At 38.8% G+C, this 23,189-nt stretch overlaps 1 protein-coding gene across 17 annotated transcripts in view; it reads left to right on the top strand.

The window, feature by feature from the left end:
* Positions 1 to 23,189, top strand: part of Mpdz (multiple PDZ domain crumbs cell polarity complex component) — a 218,880-nt gene that overhangs the window by 72,950 nt on the left and 122,741 nt on the right. For all 17 annotated transcript variants that reach the window (XM_029553939.1, XM_029553935.1, XM_029553941.1 and 14 more), the window contains 3 exons: positions 638 to 838; positions 5,716 to 5,830; positions 6,138 to 6,226. In XM_029553939.1, the coding sequence (XP_029409799.1) occupies positions 638 to 838; positions 5,716 to 5,830; positions 6,138 to 6,226 (405 nt within the window). The remainder of the gene's footprint in view (positions 1 to 637; positions 839 to 5,715; positions 5,831 to 6,137; positions 6,227 to 23,189) is intronic.

The raw sequence follows: 23,189 nt of genomic DNA, 5'->3' as shown, positions 1-23,189 counted from the left end.
AAATGAAATGAAATGACAACTTTTGTCCTTAGTTGGATTGGCCTCATTCTTGATGTTCCACAACACACGTCGCTTCTAACTGCTGTGCTGGACAGTTCAGAGCTGTCTGTGGTTTCACAAAGTGTGATTCGATACCATACACCCAAATGCGTATATGACTGTTTTTGATATATCTCATCTATATGAGTTTTAATCTGCAGATGTGTTCTTTTGGATATTTATAATTGAAATAGCCAGACAGAAGTTGTGGGATCAATTCAGTGCTTTCCTGTGGTTTGTACCACATTTAACTGATATGTACTGTGTTTGCACAGTGACTATGTATTTCTTCCTTAATGACATTTTCTTCTTCTTGTTCCTCAAAACCAAAAATCACACAAAGGCACTTTTCTTATATTATTGGGTAAAAATCAAGTGAAAAGTTTGTCACAGCTGTTGATTTTGGGAGTTCTCTGAGAGCTACATTTACTTCTATTACACTGAATGACATTAGAACTGTTCAAAAGACATTTAAACTTACAATTGTGTAAGTTGTTAAGTTGCGGGACTGACATTAAATTATTGTCTTTGGAGGATTTAGAATTTCTCTAGTGCAGTTATAATAACAGCAGCCTATTATTCGACTGCTTTTTTTCAGCATGGGCGATTATGCAGTGGAGACCACATTCTAAAGATTGGTGACACAGACCTGGCAGGAATGAGCAGTGAGCAAGTGGCCCAAGTCCTCAGGCAGTGTGGAAACAGAGTTAAGCTGGTGATTGCAAGAGGTGCTGTGGAAGAAACTGCTCAGCCTTCCTCTTCAGCCATCACCCTCTCCTCCTCCCCACCAGAGACGCGGGTGAGTAGGCAGAAACACTTAATGTGAAGGTGAAGGAAAATAGCAGTCGCATTAGAAGTTATACTTATTGATGTCCATATATTAATGTTAAAAGAATGGATCAAAATTCAGATGAAGGGGGCTGATATTCCATTTATCAGTAATGGTGGATAAAACACAAAAAAATGGTTTGTTTGAAATTTTAGCTCTAAGCAGTCATTTTAGGAGGATAACATTTTGAAGCACAGTTAAGATTTTACAGTTATTTTCTAATAATGCCTAAAATATTGAGTCTATCTTTGTTTTAATTGGAAACCTCTTTATGAACTGGGAATATAGTTCCAACCATTCCCTCTCTGTGGCTTTTATTTTTATGTTTTTGTGAGCAGTTGGGGTCTTAGATCCAAGGTAGAGTGAATGAGAACCTTTCCATGGCATTGTTTTAGCTCTGTGAGCTCTGAACGATTCCCGGATTTGTGACGAGTGGTCATTATCCCTAGCCCAGTCGCTTTTCCTTTTAAGCAGAAGTCATTCTTTGCCATATAATGGAAACTGTATTCAGTGGCATAGTGTCCATCTGTTCAAAGCCTGGTATAAAAAAACTGGGAACTTAAAAAATTATTGGAAGGAAGTAGCTATCTCAGTTGGTTTACAGGCCACAAGGCTACAGTGAATAAAATATTAACAAAATAATTCTGCGCAGAAGTCTCTTAAATATTTCAGAAGAGAGTTATGCCCATTACTAGGTAAATTTTATAGCAAATGCAAGTTCTGTATCCATTTCCCATAGATGTAATATATATCTATAATATATATTATAGATATATATATTCCTCTGTTAAAGTTGTTTCTTTCCCATTGCTGCTTATTTTTAATGTCCTAACCTCCTCCACAAGCCTTTTAAAACTTTATTAGAACACTTGAAATTTCCATGATTCTGTTGTTTTTAGGACTGAATTTGGTTGCTATTTTTTACAAAGAAAAAGAAGAAAGCTTGTTTATGAAAGTGTTTAAATGGCATTCTTTTGTGATAAACAAAACATTTTATTCAGCAATATATAAATGAATGCAATACCAAAACTACTTGATGTAATTGAAAGCTTAGAAAAATATCTATTCTATGCATATCATCATTTCTGAAGCTTGTGCCCCTTTTAAAACCATTCGATAGTCAAATTGCCACCCTCTAAAATAGCACTCGCATAACTCTTATTAAAAATAGAAAACACATTTGTTTCAATTGAAGCAGATTTCATCCTGTCATTTTCTTGTAATTATCTAAACTTTAAACTTTTGCTAAGTTTGCACAGATAATTATGTGCAATGAAAAATAAATCAAACTTTACTGTAAATTATATTTCATTTAGGTGGACCATCAGTGAGATAAACTGTTTGCTTAAAGAAAGTCAGAAAATATTAACAGCTAGTCCCAGTCTGCATGCCCGTTACAATCCATCGCCTTGATTTCTTTTTGGGTTGATTATAGAATCCTCTGATAATCACATTTTTGCATAGTACCAATGGCTTATTGATAACATACTGTGCCATTCCAATAATGGGAGTCTTGACCCTCAGTCCAGCATGCAATTATAATATCCACACATGTTTAAGAAACCCCATTCCAGCTCCTATCCTAGGACAGGAGGGTTCCACTACACACATTCCTCATGGCTATATTGAATTTACAAAACAAATAAGATGGTAGCTTAAAAGACTTTCTTGGTGCCTTCACTGCTTTAAAAAAATGAGTCATCAGCTTATTTATAACATGGCTGCAGGGTGGATTAGTGTTCATGGTGTAAGAATAAGCTATAGGTTTTAAATAACAATAGGAAATTTGTGGATGCTGTGGCCCTATTTCGTGCAATTGGTTTAACAAACATTTAAGAGCAACTCTGCAACCAGACTGTTCAGATATGAATTCTACCTCTGCTTGATGTTAACTGTTTGTCTGTGGAAATAGATATGTGCCTGTTTTCCCAAAGGAAAATTGATAAATGATTGTACCTATGTAATTGGCTTACAAATAATATAAAGAATCATATTGTTATAAGGAGCAAGAAACTGAGACATGCCAAGTGCCTCAAAATGAAACCACTCTGTAGATGGCAGCTGGTCATTACTGTTCTTGGTAGACAGTTGTGCAGAAGCGATGCTGAGAAAGATTAAGTGGAAACATTAGTTTTTTTTTTGTTTTTTTTTTTTTCACAAAAGATAAGTTCTCCCTATAACCCCAGCTAGCCTGGAACTGGCTATGTAGACCACGCTGGCCTCAGGGCTGTGTATGCATATGCCTCCAGAGTGCTGGGATTAAAGGCATGCACCACCATACCTGGCTAGATTTCAAGTTAAAATTTTTTTAAGTTACTTTTTGTACATTTCATGTAATACGTCTTTTGATCATATTTAAAGCCCCTCCCCTATCTGCACCCCTTCATAGCCTGTGGTCACCACCAGTGGCAGCTGCTCCTCTGTTCTCATGGGTGCCACTCCTTCATTCTCACAGGAGTCAAGGCTGCTCCTCCGCTGGTCCTGGGCTGAGGCCGCTCTTCTGCCTGCCTTGTGCTGCCCAGGACTGGTGAGAAGACTGTGTCAGCAGAGCCACATTCAGACACAAGAGACCAGGTTCAGTGACACAGATCTGATTTATTGCAGGAAGGCACAAGCTTATATAGGGGTAGTGGTCCAATCACGGCACAGCAAGTAGGATATCTTATTAGCATAACAGGCTTAGCGTCCTATCACAGTACAGCAAGGAGGATACCTTATTAGCATAACAGACTTAGCATCCTATTAACATAACAGACTTAATGTCCTATCACAGAATAGCAGGTAGGATGCCTCATTAGCATACTGGGTTTCAGATTACAGAGCCTGGATTCCTGGAAACCACATGACCCTGACTGTTGCAATATCTGAGTGTTGCAGTTTTGGACTCCAAGGGTGGTAATTAGGGAGTGGCAAGCTCTAGGCATCAGTCTCATGATCTGCCAATGGGAGCAAATGTCACAAGGCTTTCCTTGTGGCTCCAGCGGTTGGGCCGTTGCCTCGGGCCTGCTGCATGGCTCTCAATAAGACTTTCACCCTAGGCTCAAGCCTGTCTCCCACAATAGCCCTACCATGGATGTCATGCATGTTAAGGTCTATTGAGTCAAGGGTGTGTCCCCAGATGTCCCTAGGTGTGAGTTCATTCATTGGAGCCTGGTCAGCCTATCTACTTTCCGTCCTTTAAAGAAGACCAGCTTTCCCTCACCCAGCATTGATCAGTTGCCCACAGTCCCTCAGCTAAGGGGGGAGCTTCTTACCCATTTCCCCACTTCTGTGCTGAATTTTTGTCTGGTTTGAGTTTTGCCTGGGTCTTGTGCATGCTGTCACCTTTGCTGTAAGTTCATATGAACAAGTTCCCAGAAATCTGTAAAACTGTTCCCTTGTCGTCATCCACCATCCCTGGCTCTTATAGCCTTTCTGCCCCATCTTCCACAATGGTCATACTGTGCCCTTGGTGGCAGAGGAATCTTATCCAAGAACACATACTCTGCAGTCTCTTTTTCTCTACATTTTGGCCAGTTGTGGTTTTCTGGGTTAATCACCATCTGTTGCTGGAGGAAGTTTTGCTGTTGAGAATTGAGAGATGCACTAATATTCTCTCTGCCCCCATTCCACTATAGTCCCTGAGCCTTAGGTTTAGAGGTTCCATTGTAGATGTCTCTTAGGGCTGAGCATCTCACAGATGCTTGGTCTCTGTGTTTGACTAGTTGTGGAACTCTGTAAGAGTCTCCATCTGTTGCAAAAAGGTTTTTGATGAGTGGTGAGAGGTATACTTGTTTGTAAATATAAGGATACATATTTAGCACACAGTAAGAAATTATGTTTGTCTAGGAATGTGACAGATGTAGGTTTTTCTCTAGGATCTGTGACCTCTCCAGCCATGTGTATTTGGGTATGTTCGGAGTACCGCACATGAATTCCCTCCCATTGAGTGGGCTTTAAGTTCAATTAGATAGCTGTTGAGTATCCCTAAGACAAATGTGTCACTATTGCACCAATGGGGATAGTTTGCTGAGCTTGTCAGCTGGTCATTTTTGTGGTTATTAGGCTTTACAGCTGAATTGAACCTTTGATTGGTTTTCTTTCTTAGCAGTTTGCATAGTATCCTCTGATGCTATGAGAGCCAGTCTTCAGGGAAGAGATTTCCAGGAAAGTTTGTTTCATCTTGATTCCTCCAAGTCCTGTGCCTGAAATATGTCCTATCTTCAGCAATAGGGCCTTACCTTTGAGTTCTGGGAGGTAATTGAGGACTGTGGCAATAGCCTGTCTTATTTTGGAGTTTTATGGGCTACTTTGACCAGCAAATCGAAGACTGGTTTTTCTCCTGTCTGGCACTGTGTTTCTTGCTATATAGCCTTCAGCTATACACATGCATGCACACACACACACACACACACACACACACACACACACACTATGTGTATTTTTCAGTAGACTCTTTTTGAACTATTACATTTCCCTCTGGCTTTTTATACTACCTAAGCATCATTTATCTTTTGATATAAATTTAGAACACAAGTTCTTTGAATGTCCCGACACCTTCAGAAATGAAAAGGAACCACCTCTGAAAATAGAGTTTGTCAACAAGAAATCTACTTAATTAAAAAAACTTGGATATACAGTAAGTTTGTCTATCTGATAAAGGAGGAATCAGCTTTATTTTCGACATTCTTTTCTGAATAAAAATGTGTTGCTCAGTGTACATTGTTAGGATCCCAAGGACCACTCTAATTCTCCAGCATAGTTTCATTTTATGTCACATTATCACTGAATTGTCTCTGTGACTTTTCAAACTTTCTTTTTTTACATGTTGATTTATGTGAAGATTTACATTATTGATGTTACTTCAGGTTGATGCTTCTACTCAGAAAAATGAAGAAAGCGAAACATTTGATGTGGAACTCACCAAAAATGTTCAAGGATTAGGAATTACCATTGCTGGTTATATTGGAGATAAAAAATTAGGTAATATTCAACCTTAAATATCTTTTTAACTTGATAATTGTCTCTAATATTTACCTTACAAAATATTTAATTAGTGTTATGTGTTTTCAGGTTGTTGGATAAACTAGTTGAAAGCTTTCTTAGAAATCATTTAGTGTCATGACTGATATGACAGGCTATAAACAACTGCTATAATCTTTCTACTAGAGGTTTTTGGCTTGTTGATACATAGTTATTTATATTTAGGGTTTTGATGTAGAGGATAGAGGATAGATATTCTTTGAGTATGCTTTGTAAATAGTGAAAAATAACTTGTTTCATATCTTAGAACCTTCAGGAATCTTTGTAAAGAGCATTACAAAAAGCAGTGCTGTTGAACATGATGGAAGAATCCAAATTGGAGACCAAATTATAGCAGTAAGTTACATATTTAATAATAACTTTTGTGATTTTTAAGCAAAATTTTATTTATTATTTATTTATTATTTATATTTTTATGGGTATGAGTGTTTTGCCTGAGAGTATGTAAGTGCAGCATGTATATGCAAAGCCAATGGAGGCCGTAAGAGGGCGTTGGATCCCCTGGAACTGGAAATGAGAATGGTTTTTGCTCCCATGTGAGTGCTGGGAACTGAACCTGGGTCCTCTGCAAGATCAGTCAGTGCTATTAACCACTGAGCCACCTCTGTAGCCCAGCTTTTATAGTTTTCATAATTAAGAATTACATTCTCAGCTGAGCGAGGTGGTGCACACCTTTAATCCCAGCATTCAGTAGGCAGAGGCAATCGGATCTCTTTGAGTTCAAGGCCAGCCTGGTCAACATAGTGAGGTCCAGGGAGACTCTGTCTCAAAAAAAAAAAAAAAAAAGAAAAGAAAAAGAAAAGAACTACATTCTCCCATTTTACTTATTTTTAATTGTGTGTTAGATTTTTTTCCTTTATCACAATTCACCTAAGTCTTCTGACACAGGGTCTCTCACTGAACCTGGCGCTCACCAGTTGACTAGACTGGCTGGCCAGTAAGCCCCTGAGATATGCCTGTGTTGATCCCCTCCTCATTGGGGTTGCGGATAATGCTGCCAGGCCTGGGTGCTGAGGATCTGAACTCAGGTCCTCATGCTGTCACTCATGTGTGTGCAGGTGTGCTGTGGGTGCTTGTATGTGTGGAGACCACAAAATGACATTTGGTGTCTCCTCTATCATTCTCCACCTTATTTTTTGAGACAGAGTCTTTCCTGGATGCTTGAGCTCATCAACTTTGTAGAATGGCCAAACCCTAGAGAGTAATCAGTAAACCCCAGCAGTAATCAGTTCCCAGTATTTCTTCAGCTAAAATTGGGATCAACTGTCGGTTTCCTCAGTTCTGTGTTGGGTTATTGTCTGCTTGAGTTTGCATGGGTCCTGTCCATGCTGACACCATTGCTGCAGGTTCATATGAGCAGAGTTCCAGGAGCCTGTAGGATTCTATTTCCATGTGGTCCTGCACCTCCTCCCTGGCTCTTACAATGTTTCCACTTCCTCTTCTGTAATGGTCCCTGAGACCTTGGTGGGTAAAATTTAATATAGGAGTCCTGTCCAAGTACCAAAATTCTGCAGAATCTCTTAGTCTCAGGGATTGTCCTGTCTCCACCTTCCAGTGCTAGGATCACAGGTATACAATACCACATTCAGCTCGTTATGTGAGTGCTGCAGATCCTTATGGCTGCAAGGCAAATCTCTACCAACTAAGCCATGTCCCCAATCCTAACTCCATTAATTTAATTTAGCTTAGGTGACATGAGGCTGTCATCACAGTTAACCTGTTCAATTATTTTCTTCAAGTTAAATGAAACATTAGATAGAACATTTACTACTTTTAAACCCAAAAGGAAAAATCTCTTTTGAATAATTTCTGTTATATTTGATTTCTGGTTATAAAGAATTTTTACACTAATATTATATTACTTTTCCTTATGGATACTTGGACGGTAAAACCAGATGTCATGATATTTATTACACCTGGATCTAAATTTGAGATATGTACATTTTTAAACCAACAGACTGATACTGTAAACTCCATAGCTGAACTCCTTTCAGTTCTGAGCATGTATAGGGATGAAAGGAATAGATCAACCCCATTTTAACTGATCATCATGCCATTGCAATAACATGTAGTGTGTTTTAAGAATATGGCTATTTCAGGTAGTTTATGAAAAAAAATCCAACATTTTGTTTATTATTTAGTAGGTACTGGTTTCCCCAAACTGTTCCTTGAACTCAAAATTAATGTAGACTAAATACATTTAGGGAAACTGCATATAATATTATGTTAGGAATTCACAGTGCTCGTTGAAAAGCTGAAGACTTGGAGGTGTGTGTAGGATAGAACCTATTTACTATCTTCGAGTACTTCCGAAACTTCTGTATTGTGGGACCTTTCTCTTTCCTAGTGTTTATTTTAATGTCATTTTGAAGATATCAGTGGAGAATGCTGATTTCTGTGTTTATGATGAATTAAGCCTCTTGTTCCCTTGCAGTCTTTTTCTTTGCGGGGTTGGGGAGATTTTATTTTAGCTCACAAGTTATAGTCCATCATCCGGAGAGGCCAAGGCAGGAACTAAAGTGAGAAACTTGAATTGGAAACCAAAGGAAGAACGTTGCTTACTAACTTGCTCATTCAGTTTTTCTATTTACATGTTAATTGTTTTTGTTTTTTTTAATTGAATTTTTGTTTATTTTATACAGAACATTCCAATCAGTCTTAATCATCTTTATACCCCTTTCCCCACCAGCACCCTCCCATAGGCACCCCCACTGGAATTCATACATTCTGTCATTTGTCTTAAGGGATATTGTTCAAGTTAGTGTCCCCAGATGTCCCTCAGTGTAAGTTCCTCTACTGAGGTTTATTCAGCCTATCTAGAGATTCTCACTTTATGATGATCAGCTCTTCCATACCCAGCAGTAATCAGTTGCCAGTATTTCTTCAGCTAAAATTGGGGTCAACTGTTGGTTTCCTCAATTCTATGCTGGGTTATTGTCTGCTTGAGACAGCATGGGTCCTGTGCATGCTGACACCATTGTTGTAGGTTCATATGAGCAAGGTTCCAGGACCCTGTTGGACTCTATTTCCATATGGTCCTGCACCTCCTCCCTGGCTCTTAAAATCTTTCCACCTCCTCTTCTGTAATGGTCCCTGAGCCCTGGGTGGGTAAAATTTAATAGAGAACTCCTGTCCAAGGACCAGAATTCAACATAATCTCAGTCTCTACACTTAGCCATCTGTGACCATTTGTGCTCCTGACCCTCTGTTGCATGACAGGGCTTCGTTAATGAGAATTGAGATATTCATTATTGTCTTCTTTACCCCTTTTTTCTATTGTAGATGTGCCACTTACACTTGGGCAATTCACTGTGACCAGTTGTGGAACTCTAATAGTCTCCATCTGGTACAAAAGAAGCATTTTTGATGAGAGGTGATTGGAATATTTATCTCTCAATATAAGGATACATATTTTGTACATAGTAAGAAATTATATTAATCTAGGGATCTGACCATTTTAGGGTTTTCTCTAGGATTTGTGACCTCTCCAGCCATGTATTTGGCTGTGGCTACAGTACCACACATGAGTTTCCTCCCATTAAGTGAACTTTTAGTCCAATTAGGTAGCTGCTGATTGCCCCCAAGATAAAGGTGCCACTACTGCACCAGTGTCATATGCTGTGCAGGTCATTAATGTTATTTGGTCTTGAAGCTCATGTTGGACCATAATTTATGTTCTCCCTTAATACCTTACATAGTGCTTTCCAAAGCTTATGATAGCTTGTCTTCAGGGGAAGTGGTTTCCACATCAGTTTCAGCTCCATTGCTCCAAATCTTGTGTCTGAAGTATGTTCTGTCTTCAACAGTAGAGTTTTACCTTCACATTCAGCGAGGCAATCAAGGGATGTGGAATAGCCTGTATATTTTGGGAAGTCTATTGGGCTACCCTGGCCAACAACTCAAAGGAAGGTTTCTCCTTTCTGGCACTGTTTCTTGTTATGTAGCTTTTAGCTATACACATGGACTCATATAGAGATATTGTATGTGTAATTTGTCATTAGGTTGTTGGACTAATACAATTTCCTCTACTTTTTTACACTAGCTAGGTATTGTTTATCTCTCCTCTCTCTTTCTCTTTCTCTCCTCTCTCTCTTCCTCTCTCTCTCTCTCTCTCTCTCTCTCTCTCTCTCTCTCTCTCTTCCTCCCTCTCTCTCTCTCTTGCCCTTCTGCCATGGTTTCCTGATGTAACCTCTCTCTCTCTCTCTCTCTCTCTCTCTCTCTCTCTCTCTTGCCCTTCTGCCATGGTTTCCTGATGTTAAGTCTTCCCCTTTCCCACATTTCTCCCTTGATAATACTAGTCTCCTATGGTACCACCTCTCTCGAGCTCCTTCTTTCTCTTTATCCACAAGGTAAATTGTACAGCCCTTCCGTGGTGGTTTGAATGAAAATGTCCCCCATAGGTTCCAAGTGTTTGGACATTTTGTCCCCAGATGGTGGCACTGCTTTGGGAGGTTTTAGAAAGTGTCACTATCCTGGAGGAAGCACGTCACTGGGGGTGGGCTTAGAGAGTTCTTAAGTCTTGCCAGATCTCCAGTTGCTCTCTTGCTTCCTGTGCCTGTGTGATGATGTGAGAGTTTAGCTTATGCTGCTCCTGGTCCAGCCACCATGCCTCCCTTCCATGACAGACTGTAATTCCCCTGGAATTGTAAGCTCAAGTAAACTCTTCCTTCTATAAATTGCTTGGGTCAGTGTTTCTATCACAGCAACAGAAAAATGACTGATACAGTAATCGGTACCAGAGAGTGGAGTGTTGTCTGTGAAGAACCTGACCATGTCGGGTTTTGGAGGAATGTGGAAGACTTTGGAAGTTTGAGCTAGAAAAGTGGTTGATTGCTGTAAGCAGAGATTAACAGACCATTCTAGTAAATGCCTGGAAGAAAGCAATACTGAGAACAGTGTCATTCCAGAGGGAAATATAAGGACATTTAAAGTGATTAAGGAGGGGCCTAGAGATTCAGACTTAAATAATGGAGAGAATGCCTCCAGGGAAGTACCACACCCAGTTAAACCTTGAACTTGTGAAAGCAAAATGCTGCAGGGACCACTGAAGAGAAAACCTTTGAAAATGAGTAAAGCAGGCTGGAGTCCACCTCAAACTTGCAGTCAAACTTGGCAGTGTCGTTCACCTGGTGCTGGCTTTAGAGGCATGAAATATGCAAGAGTGAAGGGGCCATCAATTCTTCCTCCAAGGTTTTGGAGAGCCTAGGCTGCCAGGCAGCATGCAGCAGGGCTTTCCCTGCATAGAGAAAGCCCTTATAGGCCACTGCGTGAAGCTGTGATGGTGAAGCCTGGTTGGCAGTGGAGACCCCAAGAAGATGTCTGTGATAGCAGAGCTGTGAGGCATCTGCCCAGAAGACCTACATACAGGGACTTGTACCAGTCTGAGAGATGTGTGTTGCATGCAGCAAAGATAGAGAGGCTAAGCCATCTAAGCTCTTTGGAAGTAAAGTCCCAGAAGTTGGACATGGAGCTACTGGATTTGGTGTTTGCCCTACTGGTTTTCAGTCTTGTTTGGTCTGGTATTTCCTTACTATGCCTCCATTCCTCCCTTTTGGAATGGTAATGTGTATTCGGTTCCACTGTATGTTGGGAGTATGTAATTTGTCTTTTGATTTTATAGAGGCTGAAAGTTAAGATATTTACCTGAGTCCACCTGGGACTGTGGACTTTTGAATAGTATTGAGACTGACAATAATTATGAGGACTTTTAAATTTGGACTAAATGCATTTTGTATTTTATATGGTCATGAGTCTATGGGGGCCCGGGGGTGGAATGTGGTAGTTTGAATGAAAATGTCCCCCATAGGCTCCAAGTATTTGGACATTTTGTCCCCAGATGGTGGCCCTGTTTTGGGAGGTTTTAGAAGGTGTGGCTATCCTGGAGGAAGCACATCACTGGGTGTGGGCTTAGAGAATTCTTAAGTTTTGCCGAATCTCCAGTTGCTCTCTTGCTTCCTGTGCCTGCATGATGATGTGAGAGCTTAGCTTCTGCTGCTCCTGCTCCAACCACCTCCAGCCACCATGCCTCCCTGCCATGATGGACTGTAATTCCTCTGGAACCATAAGCTCAAATAAACTCTTCCTTCTATAAATTGCTTGGGTCAGTGTTTCTGTCACAGCAACAGAAAAGTGACTAATACACCTCCCACCCCCTTCCAATTTAAATATCCCCATTTTATCCATATCTCCCTTAGTACCCTGTCTCCTACTGTTCTTCTCTTTCAGGTTCCTTCTTTCCTTTACTTCTCTGGTTTATTTTCATTATCCTGGTTCCTGCAGTTACATCTGGATAAATACTCACATATAAATATTTGATGCTAGGATCCACATATGAGGGAGAACATACATTGTTTGTTTTCTGAGTCTGTGTTACTTCATTCAGTATAACAGTTTCTAGTTCCATCCATTTGCCTGCAAATTTCATGATTTCATCTTTCTTTACCACTGAGTAGAATTCCATTGTGCAAATGTACCACATTTTCATTATCCACTCGTCAGTTGAGGGACACTTTGGTTGCTTCCATTTCTTAGCTGTTGTGAAAAGAGCAGCAACAAACATGGGTGTACAATGTCTCTGCAATAGGATAAATCCTTTCGGTATATGCCAAGGAGCGGTATAACCGGGTCAAATGGTAGGTGCATTTTTAGATTTTTAAGAGTTCTCCACACTGCTTTCTATAGGGGTTGCATGAGTTTGCAATCCCAGTAGCAATGGATGAGCATTCCCCTTTCTCTACATCTTCTCCAGCATTTGGAATATCATTTGTTCTTTTGATTTTAGCCAGTCTGACTGGGGTAAGATGAAATCTTAAATCTTAATCTGGTTTTAATTTTAATTTGTTTCTTAACCATCTTTATTTCTTCTTTTGGGATCTCTCTGTTCAGATCCTTAGCCCATATTTTAATTGAGTCACTGCTTTCTTGATTTTTTGTTTTTTGAGTTCTTCATATGTTCTGGATGCTAAATCTCTGTCAGATGTGTTCTGGATGCTAAATCTCTGTCAGATGTGTTACTGGTAGAGACTTTCTCCACTCTGTGGATTATCTCTTTATTTCCTTTGTTGTTTCTTTTGCTGTACAGAAGCTTTTTAGTTTATTGAAGTCCCACTTGTTGATTCTTGACCTTAATTCCTGAGCGACTGCTGTCCAATTTAGAAAGTACTTTCTTATGCCTATATATTGTAGGTTACTGCCAATGTTGTCTTCTAACAGTTTCAGAGTTTCAGGTTTCACATTGAAGTATTTGGTTTATTTAGAGTTGACTTTTGTTCAAGGTGAAAGATAAGGGTCTGGTTTTATCCACTAGACCCTTTTGCCAGCACCGTTTGCTTAATATGCTGTCTTTCCTCCAGTGAGTGTTTTTGGTCCCTTTGTCAAATATCAGATGGTTGAAATTGTATGTACTCATGTTTGGAAATTCAGTTATGTTCTATAGATCTATTTGTCTACTTTTGTGCCAGTACCATGCTGCTTTGTGACTATAGTCCTGTAATACAGATTGAAATCTGGTATAGTAATCCCACCAGCATTGCTCTTAGTTCTCAGGTTTGCTTTGGCTATCTGGGGGTCTTTTGTGCTTCCATATGAATTTTTGGATGTTTTCTTCTAATCCTATGAAGAATGTCGTGGAGATTTTTATTGGCATTGCATTCAATTTATGAATGGTTTTTGCTAGGCTAGCCATTTTCACAACATTAATTCTTCTAATCCACGAGCATGGGAGGTCCTTCCATCTTCTTCTGGTGTCTTCCCCAATCTCTTTCTTTAAAGATTTAAATTTTTCATTGTAGAGGTCTTTAATGTCTTTGGTCAGGTTTATCCCAAGATTTTTTTTTTTTTTTTGAGGCTATTGTGAATGGAAGGGTTTCCATGTACTCTTTCTCTAATTGCTTGTTATTGGTATATAGAAAGGCTACTGATTTTTATAGATTAATTTTGTAACCTGCCACTTTACTGAAAGTGTTAATCATTTCTAAGATTTTTCTGATGGAATATTTGGCATCTCTTAGGTACAATATCGTATCATCTGCAAAAAGGGATAAATTAACCTCTTCATTTCCAATTAGTACACCTTTAATTTCCTTCTCCTGTCTTATTGCTCTAGCAAGATTTTCAAGCACTATATTAAAAAGCAGTGGAGATAGTGGATATCCTTGCTTGGTTCCTGATTTTAATGGAAATCCTTCCAGTTTTTCTCCATTCAGAATGATGTTAGCTTTGGGTTTATTGCATATAGCTTTAATTATGTTAAGGTATGTTTCCTCCAGTCCAATTCCCTCTAGGACTTTCAACGTAAATGTATGTTGAATTTTGTCAAACTCCTTCTTTGCATCTATTGATATGACCATTTGGGTTTTGTCTTTGAGTCTGTCTGCATGATTCATGACATTTATTGACTTACGTATATTGAGCCATACCTGTATCCCTAGAACAAAGCCGACTTCATCATTGTGGATTATCTTTTTGATGTGGGCCTGTATGTGGTTTACAATATTTTGTTGAGAATTTTTCCATCTATATTAATTAAGGATATGGATCTCTAGTTTTCTATTTTGGTTGTGTCTTTACCTGGTTTTGGCATGAGTGATGCTGGCTTCATAGAACGAATTTGGGAGTTCTCCCTCTGTTTCTATCCTTTTGGATAATTTAAGTAGTATTAAATATAAATCTTCTTTAAATATCTGGTAGAATTCTGCTGTGGATCCTTCTGGGACTGGGCTTTGTTTAGTCAGGATATTTTGTATTACTATTTTAATTTCCTTATGTGTTATGGGTCTGTTTAAGCTGTTGATCTTGTCTTCATTTAGCTTTGGTGATTGCCATAGTGTTAGATACACATCCATTTCTTTTAGGTTTTCAAATTTAATATTGTATAGCTTTATAAAGTATTCCCTTATAATGTTCTAGATCTTTTTGGTGTCGCTTGTGATGTTTCCTTTCTCATCTCTGATTTTGTTGATTTGGAGGTGCTCTTTCTTTCTTTTGGTTAACTGGGCTAAGGGTCTGTCTATCTTGTTTATCTCTTTAAAGAACCAGCTCTTAAATTTGGTGATTCTTTGTATTGTTTTCTTTGTTTCTATTTCATTAATTTCTGCTTTGAGTTTTGTTATTTCTTCTCTTCTTCTGGGTTTGGGTTTCATTTGTTGTTGCCTTTCAAGTGTCTTGAGTTGTAACTTTAAGTAATTTGTTTGTATTTTTTTCTACATAGGCATTTAGAGCTATAAACTTCTGTCTTAGGATTGCTTTTAAAGTGCCCCAAAGGTTTGATTGTGTTGTATTGTCTTTTCATTTAATTCTAGTTTACTTTTATTTCTTTTTTAATTATCCCACTCATCATTTAGGTGTGTATTATTTAATCTCCATGAGTTCATGTAATTGCTAGGTCTTCTTTTGGGGATGATTTTAAGCTTTATTGCTTTGTGATCTGATAGAATACATGCAGATAGAATGCATGTTTTTTTTTTTTTTTTTTTTTGTATTTGTTGAGGTTTGTTTTGTGCCCCAGGATGTGGTTGATTTTGGAGAAAGTTCCATGGGGTGCCGAATAGAAAGTATATTCTTTGGTGCTTGGGTGGAATGCTCCATAAATGACTCCCAGGTCCATTTGATATATGGTATTTTTTAATTCTGATGTCTTTCTATTTAGGCTGTCTAATGGAGACAGTGTGGTATTGACATCCCCTACTATTACTGAGTTGGGGTTAATTTGTGTCTTAAAGTCCTGTAGTACTGTTTTCATGAAGTTGGGTGCACCAGAGTTTGGTGAATATATGTTCATGATTGTAATATCTTCTTGGCTAACAGTTCCTTTGATCAGAATGAAGTGACCCTCCTTATGTCTTAGATTAGTTTCAGTTTGAAGTCTATTTTGTGAGATTTTTGAATTGCAATTCCTGCTTGTTTCTCACTGCCTTTTGCTTGGAATATTTTTTCTATCCTTTCACCTTAAGGTAGTATCTGTCCTTGAAGGTGAGATGGATCTCTTGCAGACAACAAAAATATGGATTTCATTTCTTAATCCATTCAACTGACCTATGTCTTTTGACTGGGGCGTTGAGTCCATTGATATTTAAAGTTGTTATTGAAAGATGTGTATTAGTTCCTATCATTTTAATTTCTGTTTGCATTCTTGGTCTGTGTTTCTACCATTATACCTTCATTTGTTTTCTTTCTGTTACCTCTTGGATATAATCATTCCTTTCTTCTGCTCTTTGTATTGCTTCAAGAATTCTCTGAAAGGCTGGTTTTGTGGACATGAATTATTTCAGTCCATTCATACTGTCGAAGATTTTTCTTTCCCTGTCAGCCATGAGACATTTTTACTGGGTAAATAAAGTATTCTGTGTTGGCATCTGTGGTCATTTAATCTGGGAATACTTTGATCCATGTTCCTCTGGCTTTCATAGTTTGCATTGAAAAGTCAGCTGTAATTCTGATGGATTTTTCCTTTATATGTGAGTTGTTTGCTTTTCCTTTGCAGCTTTCTATAGTCTCTCTCTTTGTTTTGTAAGTTTTGTGTTTTTATTATGGTATGCCATGGGGAGTTTCTTTTCTGGTCCTGTCTATTTGGTGTTCTTTGTGCTTCTTGTATTTGTATGGGCATGTCTTTCTTTAATTTAGGCAAATTTTCTTCTGCAATCCTTTTGAAGATCTAGTCAATACCATTATCCTGAGATTCTTCTCCTTCTTCTATGCCTATGATACGTAAATTTGATTTTTTCATTGTATCCCACATTTCCTGCATATTCCATTCCTGTGTTCTTAAATTTTTTGCAATTTTTACTTGAGTGGTTCAGTTCTTCAGCTTTATCATTCAGTCTTGATACTCTCTTTTCTATTTCATTCATTCTCTTGATCAGACCTTCTCCCATAGTTTCTAATTGGCTTATTGAGTATTTCTTTTCTCTCTTCATTTCAGCCTGTGTTTTCTTCAATGTTTCTATTTCTTTTGTTAATTCAGTCAGAAGTTTATCCCTATTCTCTTTTACTTCTTTGATTTGTTTGTTGCTTCTTTAAATTCATCAAATTCCTTGATCATGTTTATGATTATTCTTTTAAATTCTGCATTCTGGGTTATTTCTAGGGGATTCTCATTGTAAAACTTTTCTATATGACTGATAATGTTTAATGGGGACATATTATTTTGTTTTTTCATATTATTTTTTCAATGTGATTTTTGGTATGTGGATTTCTTTTTTTGTGATTCTGGTGTGAGGCTCAAGCCCTTCTTTGTTGAGCTGAAGTTTCTTTCTGTTTATATACTTGATGTGCCTTGGTTGTTTTCTTTTTGGGTATGAAAAGCTTGTTGGTCTAGGCTTCAGGTTCTGTTTAGAGTTTATATTGGAGGGACCAGATGGCTCTAGTGCCTAGTCAGGAGTTTTGGCAAAGGCCCAAGTCAGGTAAGAATCAGATGCTGTAAGGCTTCCTCCTAAGGTCTAGGCTCCTCTAGCCTGCAGACACAGCACAATTTGGGAAGCTTGTTAGGCATAGTCTGGATTCAGGTGATCTCAGGCAGCCTCCCAAAGTCTGGGCCCCCACTAAAGGACAGGGAAGCCTAGCCCTGCAGCAGTGGGAGAGCTGCAGATGGTCCCAAGGTAGGGGGATGGGCATGGAACAATTTGGAGAGCTCAAAACAGGGTAGTCCAGAGATTTGGGTTGCTAAGAGCAAAAGGGGACTGTGCCCAAGGCTAGAAGGAGAACAGGATGTGGGGTCTGAGAGATTGGAGTAGCTCAGGCTGTAAAGGAGGTAAGGTTCAGTGGGTGGGGTCAGACTTACCAGGGAAGAAGGCTGGTCTGAGGAATTCAAGGCAAGTTGGGGTTGGGAACAGCCTGTGAAGTCTCTAAGAAACTAGACTGAAAAATATATCTGATCTGAGTGCAGGAGATCAGGATCAGTGGGCAGATCTGGACTAGGGTAGTCCAGAGATCTGGAGTGCTGAGGGAAAAGGCAGGCCTTTGCCCAAGGCTAGAAGGATGTCTCCCTTGCAATCTTAATAATAAGAACAAGTTAGGATATTAAGATAAAAGATTCCTTGGTCACAGCAATGATTTTCACATAGCCAAGACAGAGAGGCAACACAAATGTTGTTGGTGGATGAGTGGTTAAACTCTGTGTGTGTGTGTGTGTGTGTGTGTGTGTGTGTGTGTATGCAATGGCTTGCCATTCATTCTGTTAAAGAAGGAAATACTCTCACAGTCTGCAACCAATGTGAATCTTGAGGACATTTTGCTAACTGAAATAAGCTAGTTGTAATGTGACAAAAAATTGTATCATTCCACCTATCTGATCTTCCTAAATGACACAGAAAAACTGAGTAGAATGGTGGTCCTGGAGTTGGGGACAGGAGTGATGTGAAGTTGTAATTCAGTATGACAATGATTCTACATGATGAGAATGTTCTAGATCTCTCTGAAAATACTTAACATCATTTAACTGTTCATTTAAAAGATGTTTCTTGATAGTTTTTGTTAATGTGTTTTCAAATCAAGCTTTTAAAAAATATTTTATTTATGATTTTTTTTATTTTATGTGTATGAGTGTATTGCCTGCATGTATGTGAGTGCACCCGTGTCATGCAATACCAGCGGAAGTCAGAAGAGGGGGTCGGATTCCCCTGGAACTAGAGTTAAGGATGGTTCACAGCCGCCATGTAGGTGCTGGGAATTGAACCTGGTTCCTCTGCAAGAGCAGTCAGTGCTCTTAACCACTGAGCCATCTCTCCATCCCCTCAAATCATGTTATAAAAGAATATGAGTACTTTGTTTCTGCGTTTGGCGTCTACAGTGCATCTCTCAAGTGTCTTATGGATTCAGCACTGTGAATTCCTACATGAATCTGTTCACCTTTTGAAATCTATTTGAAAGATCAACCTGAACTTCCCATCCAGTTTGGGTGTCTGCTGGGAAGATAACTCAGGGTATCTCCGTTTTTACTATGAGGTGAAGGTGCATCACTGTAAGGTTTTTTTTTTTTAGAGGATAAGGGAGAGAGAATGAATAGAAACTGAGCCTGAATCTGTGTATAATACTGAATTAAAAATTAAAAACAGAGACTGGAGAGATGGCTCAGTGGTTAAGAGCACTGGCTGCTCTTGGAGGACCTGAGTTTGATTCAGCTAACAACTGTCCATAACTCCGGTTCCAGGGGATCCAACACCTCTTCTGATCTCTGTGGGCATTGCATGACAGGGGTGCACTTACATACAGGCAGGGAATACACTCATACACATAAAATAAAAATAGTAAAACGTTAAAAAATATTTAAAAAATTTAAAACAGCTAATTTACTTTTTTCAGTTACTTTGTATATTAATTCACTAGAAAATGTCTAAGATCGGCCTTATTGATATGTGCTTCATATACTGTATGGTTTATGCATTTAAATTGTACAACTCAGTGGCAATTCACGTGCTGAACAGTGTTGAGCATTCACCATCAGGATCAGTTTTGGAATATTTTCGTTACTTGACACACTGTACCCCTCAGCAACAGCTCCCTGCTTCTGCTGTCTTCTCTGGACTACACGACCAGTTTCCTACTTTATGTCTCTGTAGACTTGCCATGTCTTGGACATTTTCTATAATGAAGTCACATGGGATTTGGTCCTTCATGATTGACTGCTTCCTTTTGCGTAGTTTTTTCAAGGCTCATCTGGGTGGTGGCTTCAGTTCTCCTTTCCTGTCATTGCAAAGAACACACATTAGACATAGGTTTGCCACATGATCCACCAGGGCTGTTTTCAGTTGTGGGCTGTTAGTGCTGCTGTGAACATTCATGTACAAGATTTTTTGCAGATGTGCTTTTGCTCTTCTTTTATATGGAACTGCTAGATTTTAGCAAGTGATAGCTCTGTTTAGCTGTTTAGCCAGCTCAGTAGTTTTTCTATCTCTGAAGTACAATATGGAAACATCCCTTGAATTTCCCTTAAGGGAATCAAAGGAGACTTTGAAAGCAGCTGGTGTAGTGTGCATTGTTTAATCAGTTAAGGACATGTTAATTGAGGGCCTAGATTTATTACATATTTTTTCAAGTCTCATAGTAGTTTTCCTCTGAATTTATTATTCTTTTTTTCTTAATTATGTAAGTCTAAAATATAAATTCACCCATAGGTGGAATTCAGGTTTTTTTCTTCCTTTTAATAAAATCTATTCTTTTTGTTGTCATCCATATTCTGATTTGGATTTTTAGCAACATTCTCTTCAAATTTAGGACCTACTTAAATACTGAGAAGCATCATGCAATGCTTTTGGTCATACATTAAGTTTGTGCAAAGTATCACCAACTTAGGGACTTTTTATCCATTGATAATAAAATCCATTGCTTCTGTTTGCATTTTTACCACTGCAATCTTTATTCTATTTTTATTTTGACTACAAATATTATAGCTGTAGTCTACATTTATTTTGTTTTTGTTGAGGTGCTAAGAAGACTAAGAAATTATTTCTTACTATTTTGAGGATGCATTAGTTATGATTCCTCTTTTGCAAATTCTATTCTGGCTGGGTGTGGTGGCTCATGCCTTTAGTCCCAGCACTCGGGAAGCAGTGGCAGGTGGATCTCTGTGAAGTTGAGGCCAGCCTGGTCTACATAGCAATTGGCAGGCCAGCTGCGGCAACAGGGCAAAAGGTAACCCTGTTTCAAAAAGATAAAAAAAAAAGTTTGTATTCCGTGGGCCTCTAGAGTTTCACTATGTACAATAGTGCAAGTGATTTAACTCCTGCATGCTGTTGGTACTTGGCATAACAATTACAGCTCTTTTTGTTGTTGTCCTTGACTAATCTTGTCAATAGATAAATTCATACCTTACTCTTTTAGTATTTAGTGACAAATCTTAAAAGCAGGATAGAATTGTGATTGATAATGAGAAATGTCAAATGTTGCCTTCACTATTCTGTGATTGTATAAACAGGTTCACAGTTTTTGTTAGCAGTATAGTTGTTTGGAAGGATGGATTGGCACAGGCACTAAGGAAACAGGTTGGTATGAGTCATGCTAACTGGCATTTCTTCTCCATGATTGCTCCGGCTAATCATGGAGCCTGCTTATATGGTATGATGATACCAGGTGTGTTCTTTTCATGTGGAGAGCAGAAGCCTTCGTACCTAATCTGAGGTATCATTGAGTCCGAGGTGACCTCCCAAACCTTCTTGCCATCAAAAGCAGCCAGAGTTAACTGAGGCTTCTGATTTATGCTTTGCTGAGTTTAGACCTGTATGTTGTCTGGGTGTGAATTGTTTATTGCCATGAAGCCTTGGGCTTTGATGTTTATTATATCTTCATTCTGTTGCTAATAATGCCAACTGCTGAGCATCACAGTAAAAAGTGTCAGACATTAGAGTTCTAGGAAGGTAGGTACTTTTATTTTCATGTTATAGATGAGATTATTAAGAAACTTGTACTGAAGTATAGTTTAGAATGTAGGACTAGTCCAGGAGAGCAGATTTTCTATTTTCTTTACTGGTACCATCCCGTGTCATTGGGTAATGAATCCATTTTAAAAATCCAAGTTACCAAGTTTGGAAAACAAAGGCAAATGTGTTTTCTATACATATTTGCACAAAATTTTTCTCAATGAAACATCATTTATAAAGATTGTTAAAAACTGATTGCAGAAAAACAACTTGCAGCACAAAGTTGTGTGTATTTTAAGAATTTTTCATTGAATATTAGATTTTTGTCATTTTGTTTCTTTTCTTTATCACAATGACACTAACTAGTATGTTCATATATTTTGGAGTAATTTTTATCTTTGAGACTTAACGAATATAAAATTTGATCATGATTAACTGTCACATAAAACCATTATTATTAATTTATTATGTAAAATGCAGAAATTTTCCCTGTGTTTATACTTAAGTAACATCCTAGTCTATTTGGCTACAGTCTTATTTTTAAATAAACTATACTTAGATGATACAGTCTGTAAGTTTAAGCAGATCTGCTGAGTTATTTAAGCAGTCTTACAGGCAGTGTTACTGTTTCCAGTAAAGTAGTCTGTTGTTATAAGCACATTATTACATGCCACCTTATAAGGTCTGTGGTTTTGTCATGGTAATAGTATAATTTATATTTGAATTTTTCTTAATTTATTTCTGGGTTACTAGATCTTAATATATCACAACTTTTTATTTTGAATTTCACATAAGATTTATTGCTCATTGAATAACAGTATAGTAATTAAATTTCACAGGAATAGAATATGTTGGTAGAATTCCTTAATTCTTTGTGTCTGGGAGCCCTTGTGTTGCTGGAGGGACTTGCTGTCCTGTTGCTGCTCTGAGGCCGCACTGTGCTGGCTGAGCCTGGCCCGCCAGTCTTAGGTGGCTGGGATAAAGACACTGGACTGACCTTCAGTGAATGCAAATGATGGCTCTTACATTCCTCTTGCTTTGGGGCCAGGTTTGTCAGCAGTCTGTGGGGTCTCTCCCTTTCCTTGTGGGTCACTGGCCACCGGTCCACGAGGACAAAGGGAGCAGAAGCGACGAACGGGGTCAGGTATGGCCAGTGAGCACTGATGGAAGAAAACCCTTCTGGGGACGCAGTTTCAGTGATAGAAACAGCTCCCGACTCAGTGAAACAGCTCCCGACTCAGTGAAACAGCTCCCGATTTAGTGAAACAGCTCCCGATTCAGTGAAACAGCTCCGTTTATTCAGTGGGGGTTAGGGAAAATATAGTGTGGAGGCAGTAGTCAAAGCCTCAGCTGATAGGTGCTCATAGTATGCTTTATTTACATGTGGCAGTAGGCTCCTATTGTCTGACTACCAGGCAATGCCTGATTATCATATAGAAAAACCCTGGGGGTAGTTTTTACTCCAGGTAACTATGCCAAAGGTCATGTTCCGAATAAGGTCAGGCACTTTCCAAGTAAGTCAGGCAGAGAGCAGGAGGCCCCCCTGCTGAGAAGGGGAGTCCTTCCATATAGAACCGGCCCCTTAGAGCTGTCTGGACATGGAGGACTACAACCCAGCAGCAGGGTTCCCCAACATCTCCCCCTGTTTAGTTTTACAATGGAGAAGTGTCATCACAAACTTTAAGAGCCAACTCATCTATCTTGGGAGAATCCAAAGTTTGATAATTGACCATGACCTGCTTGGTAGTAATTTTTGCAATGGTCGTAATTTGTCCGCAAAGAAATTGTATGAAACAGGGAGCAAGCATCAAAATGAAACACAGCACGATCAGGGAGCTAACAAAGGGTAGGAGCCATGCAAACAAGGGGTTACTAAACCAACCTAATTGTTCAGTGGGTTGAAATCTTGAAAATAGATCATTACGAAGTTTATTGAGAGTATTAACATT

Source organism: Nannospalax galili, unplaced genomic scaffold (assembly GCF_000622305.1).
Source record: "Nannospalax galili isolate Female #2095 unplaced genomic scaffold, S.galili_v1.0 scaffold663, whole genome shotgun sequence".
Lineage (NCBI taxonomy): Eukaryota > Metazoa > Chordata > Mammalia > Rodentia > Spalacidae > Nannospalax > Nannospalax galili.
This window is presented reverse-complemented; position numbering and strand designations above follow the sequence as displayed.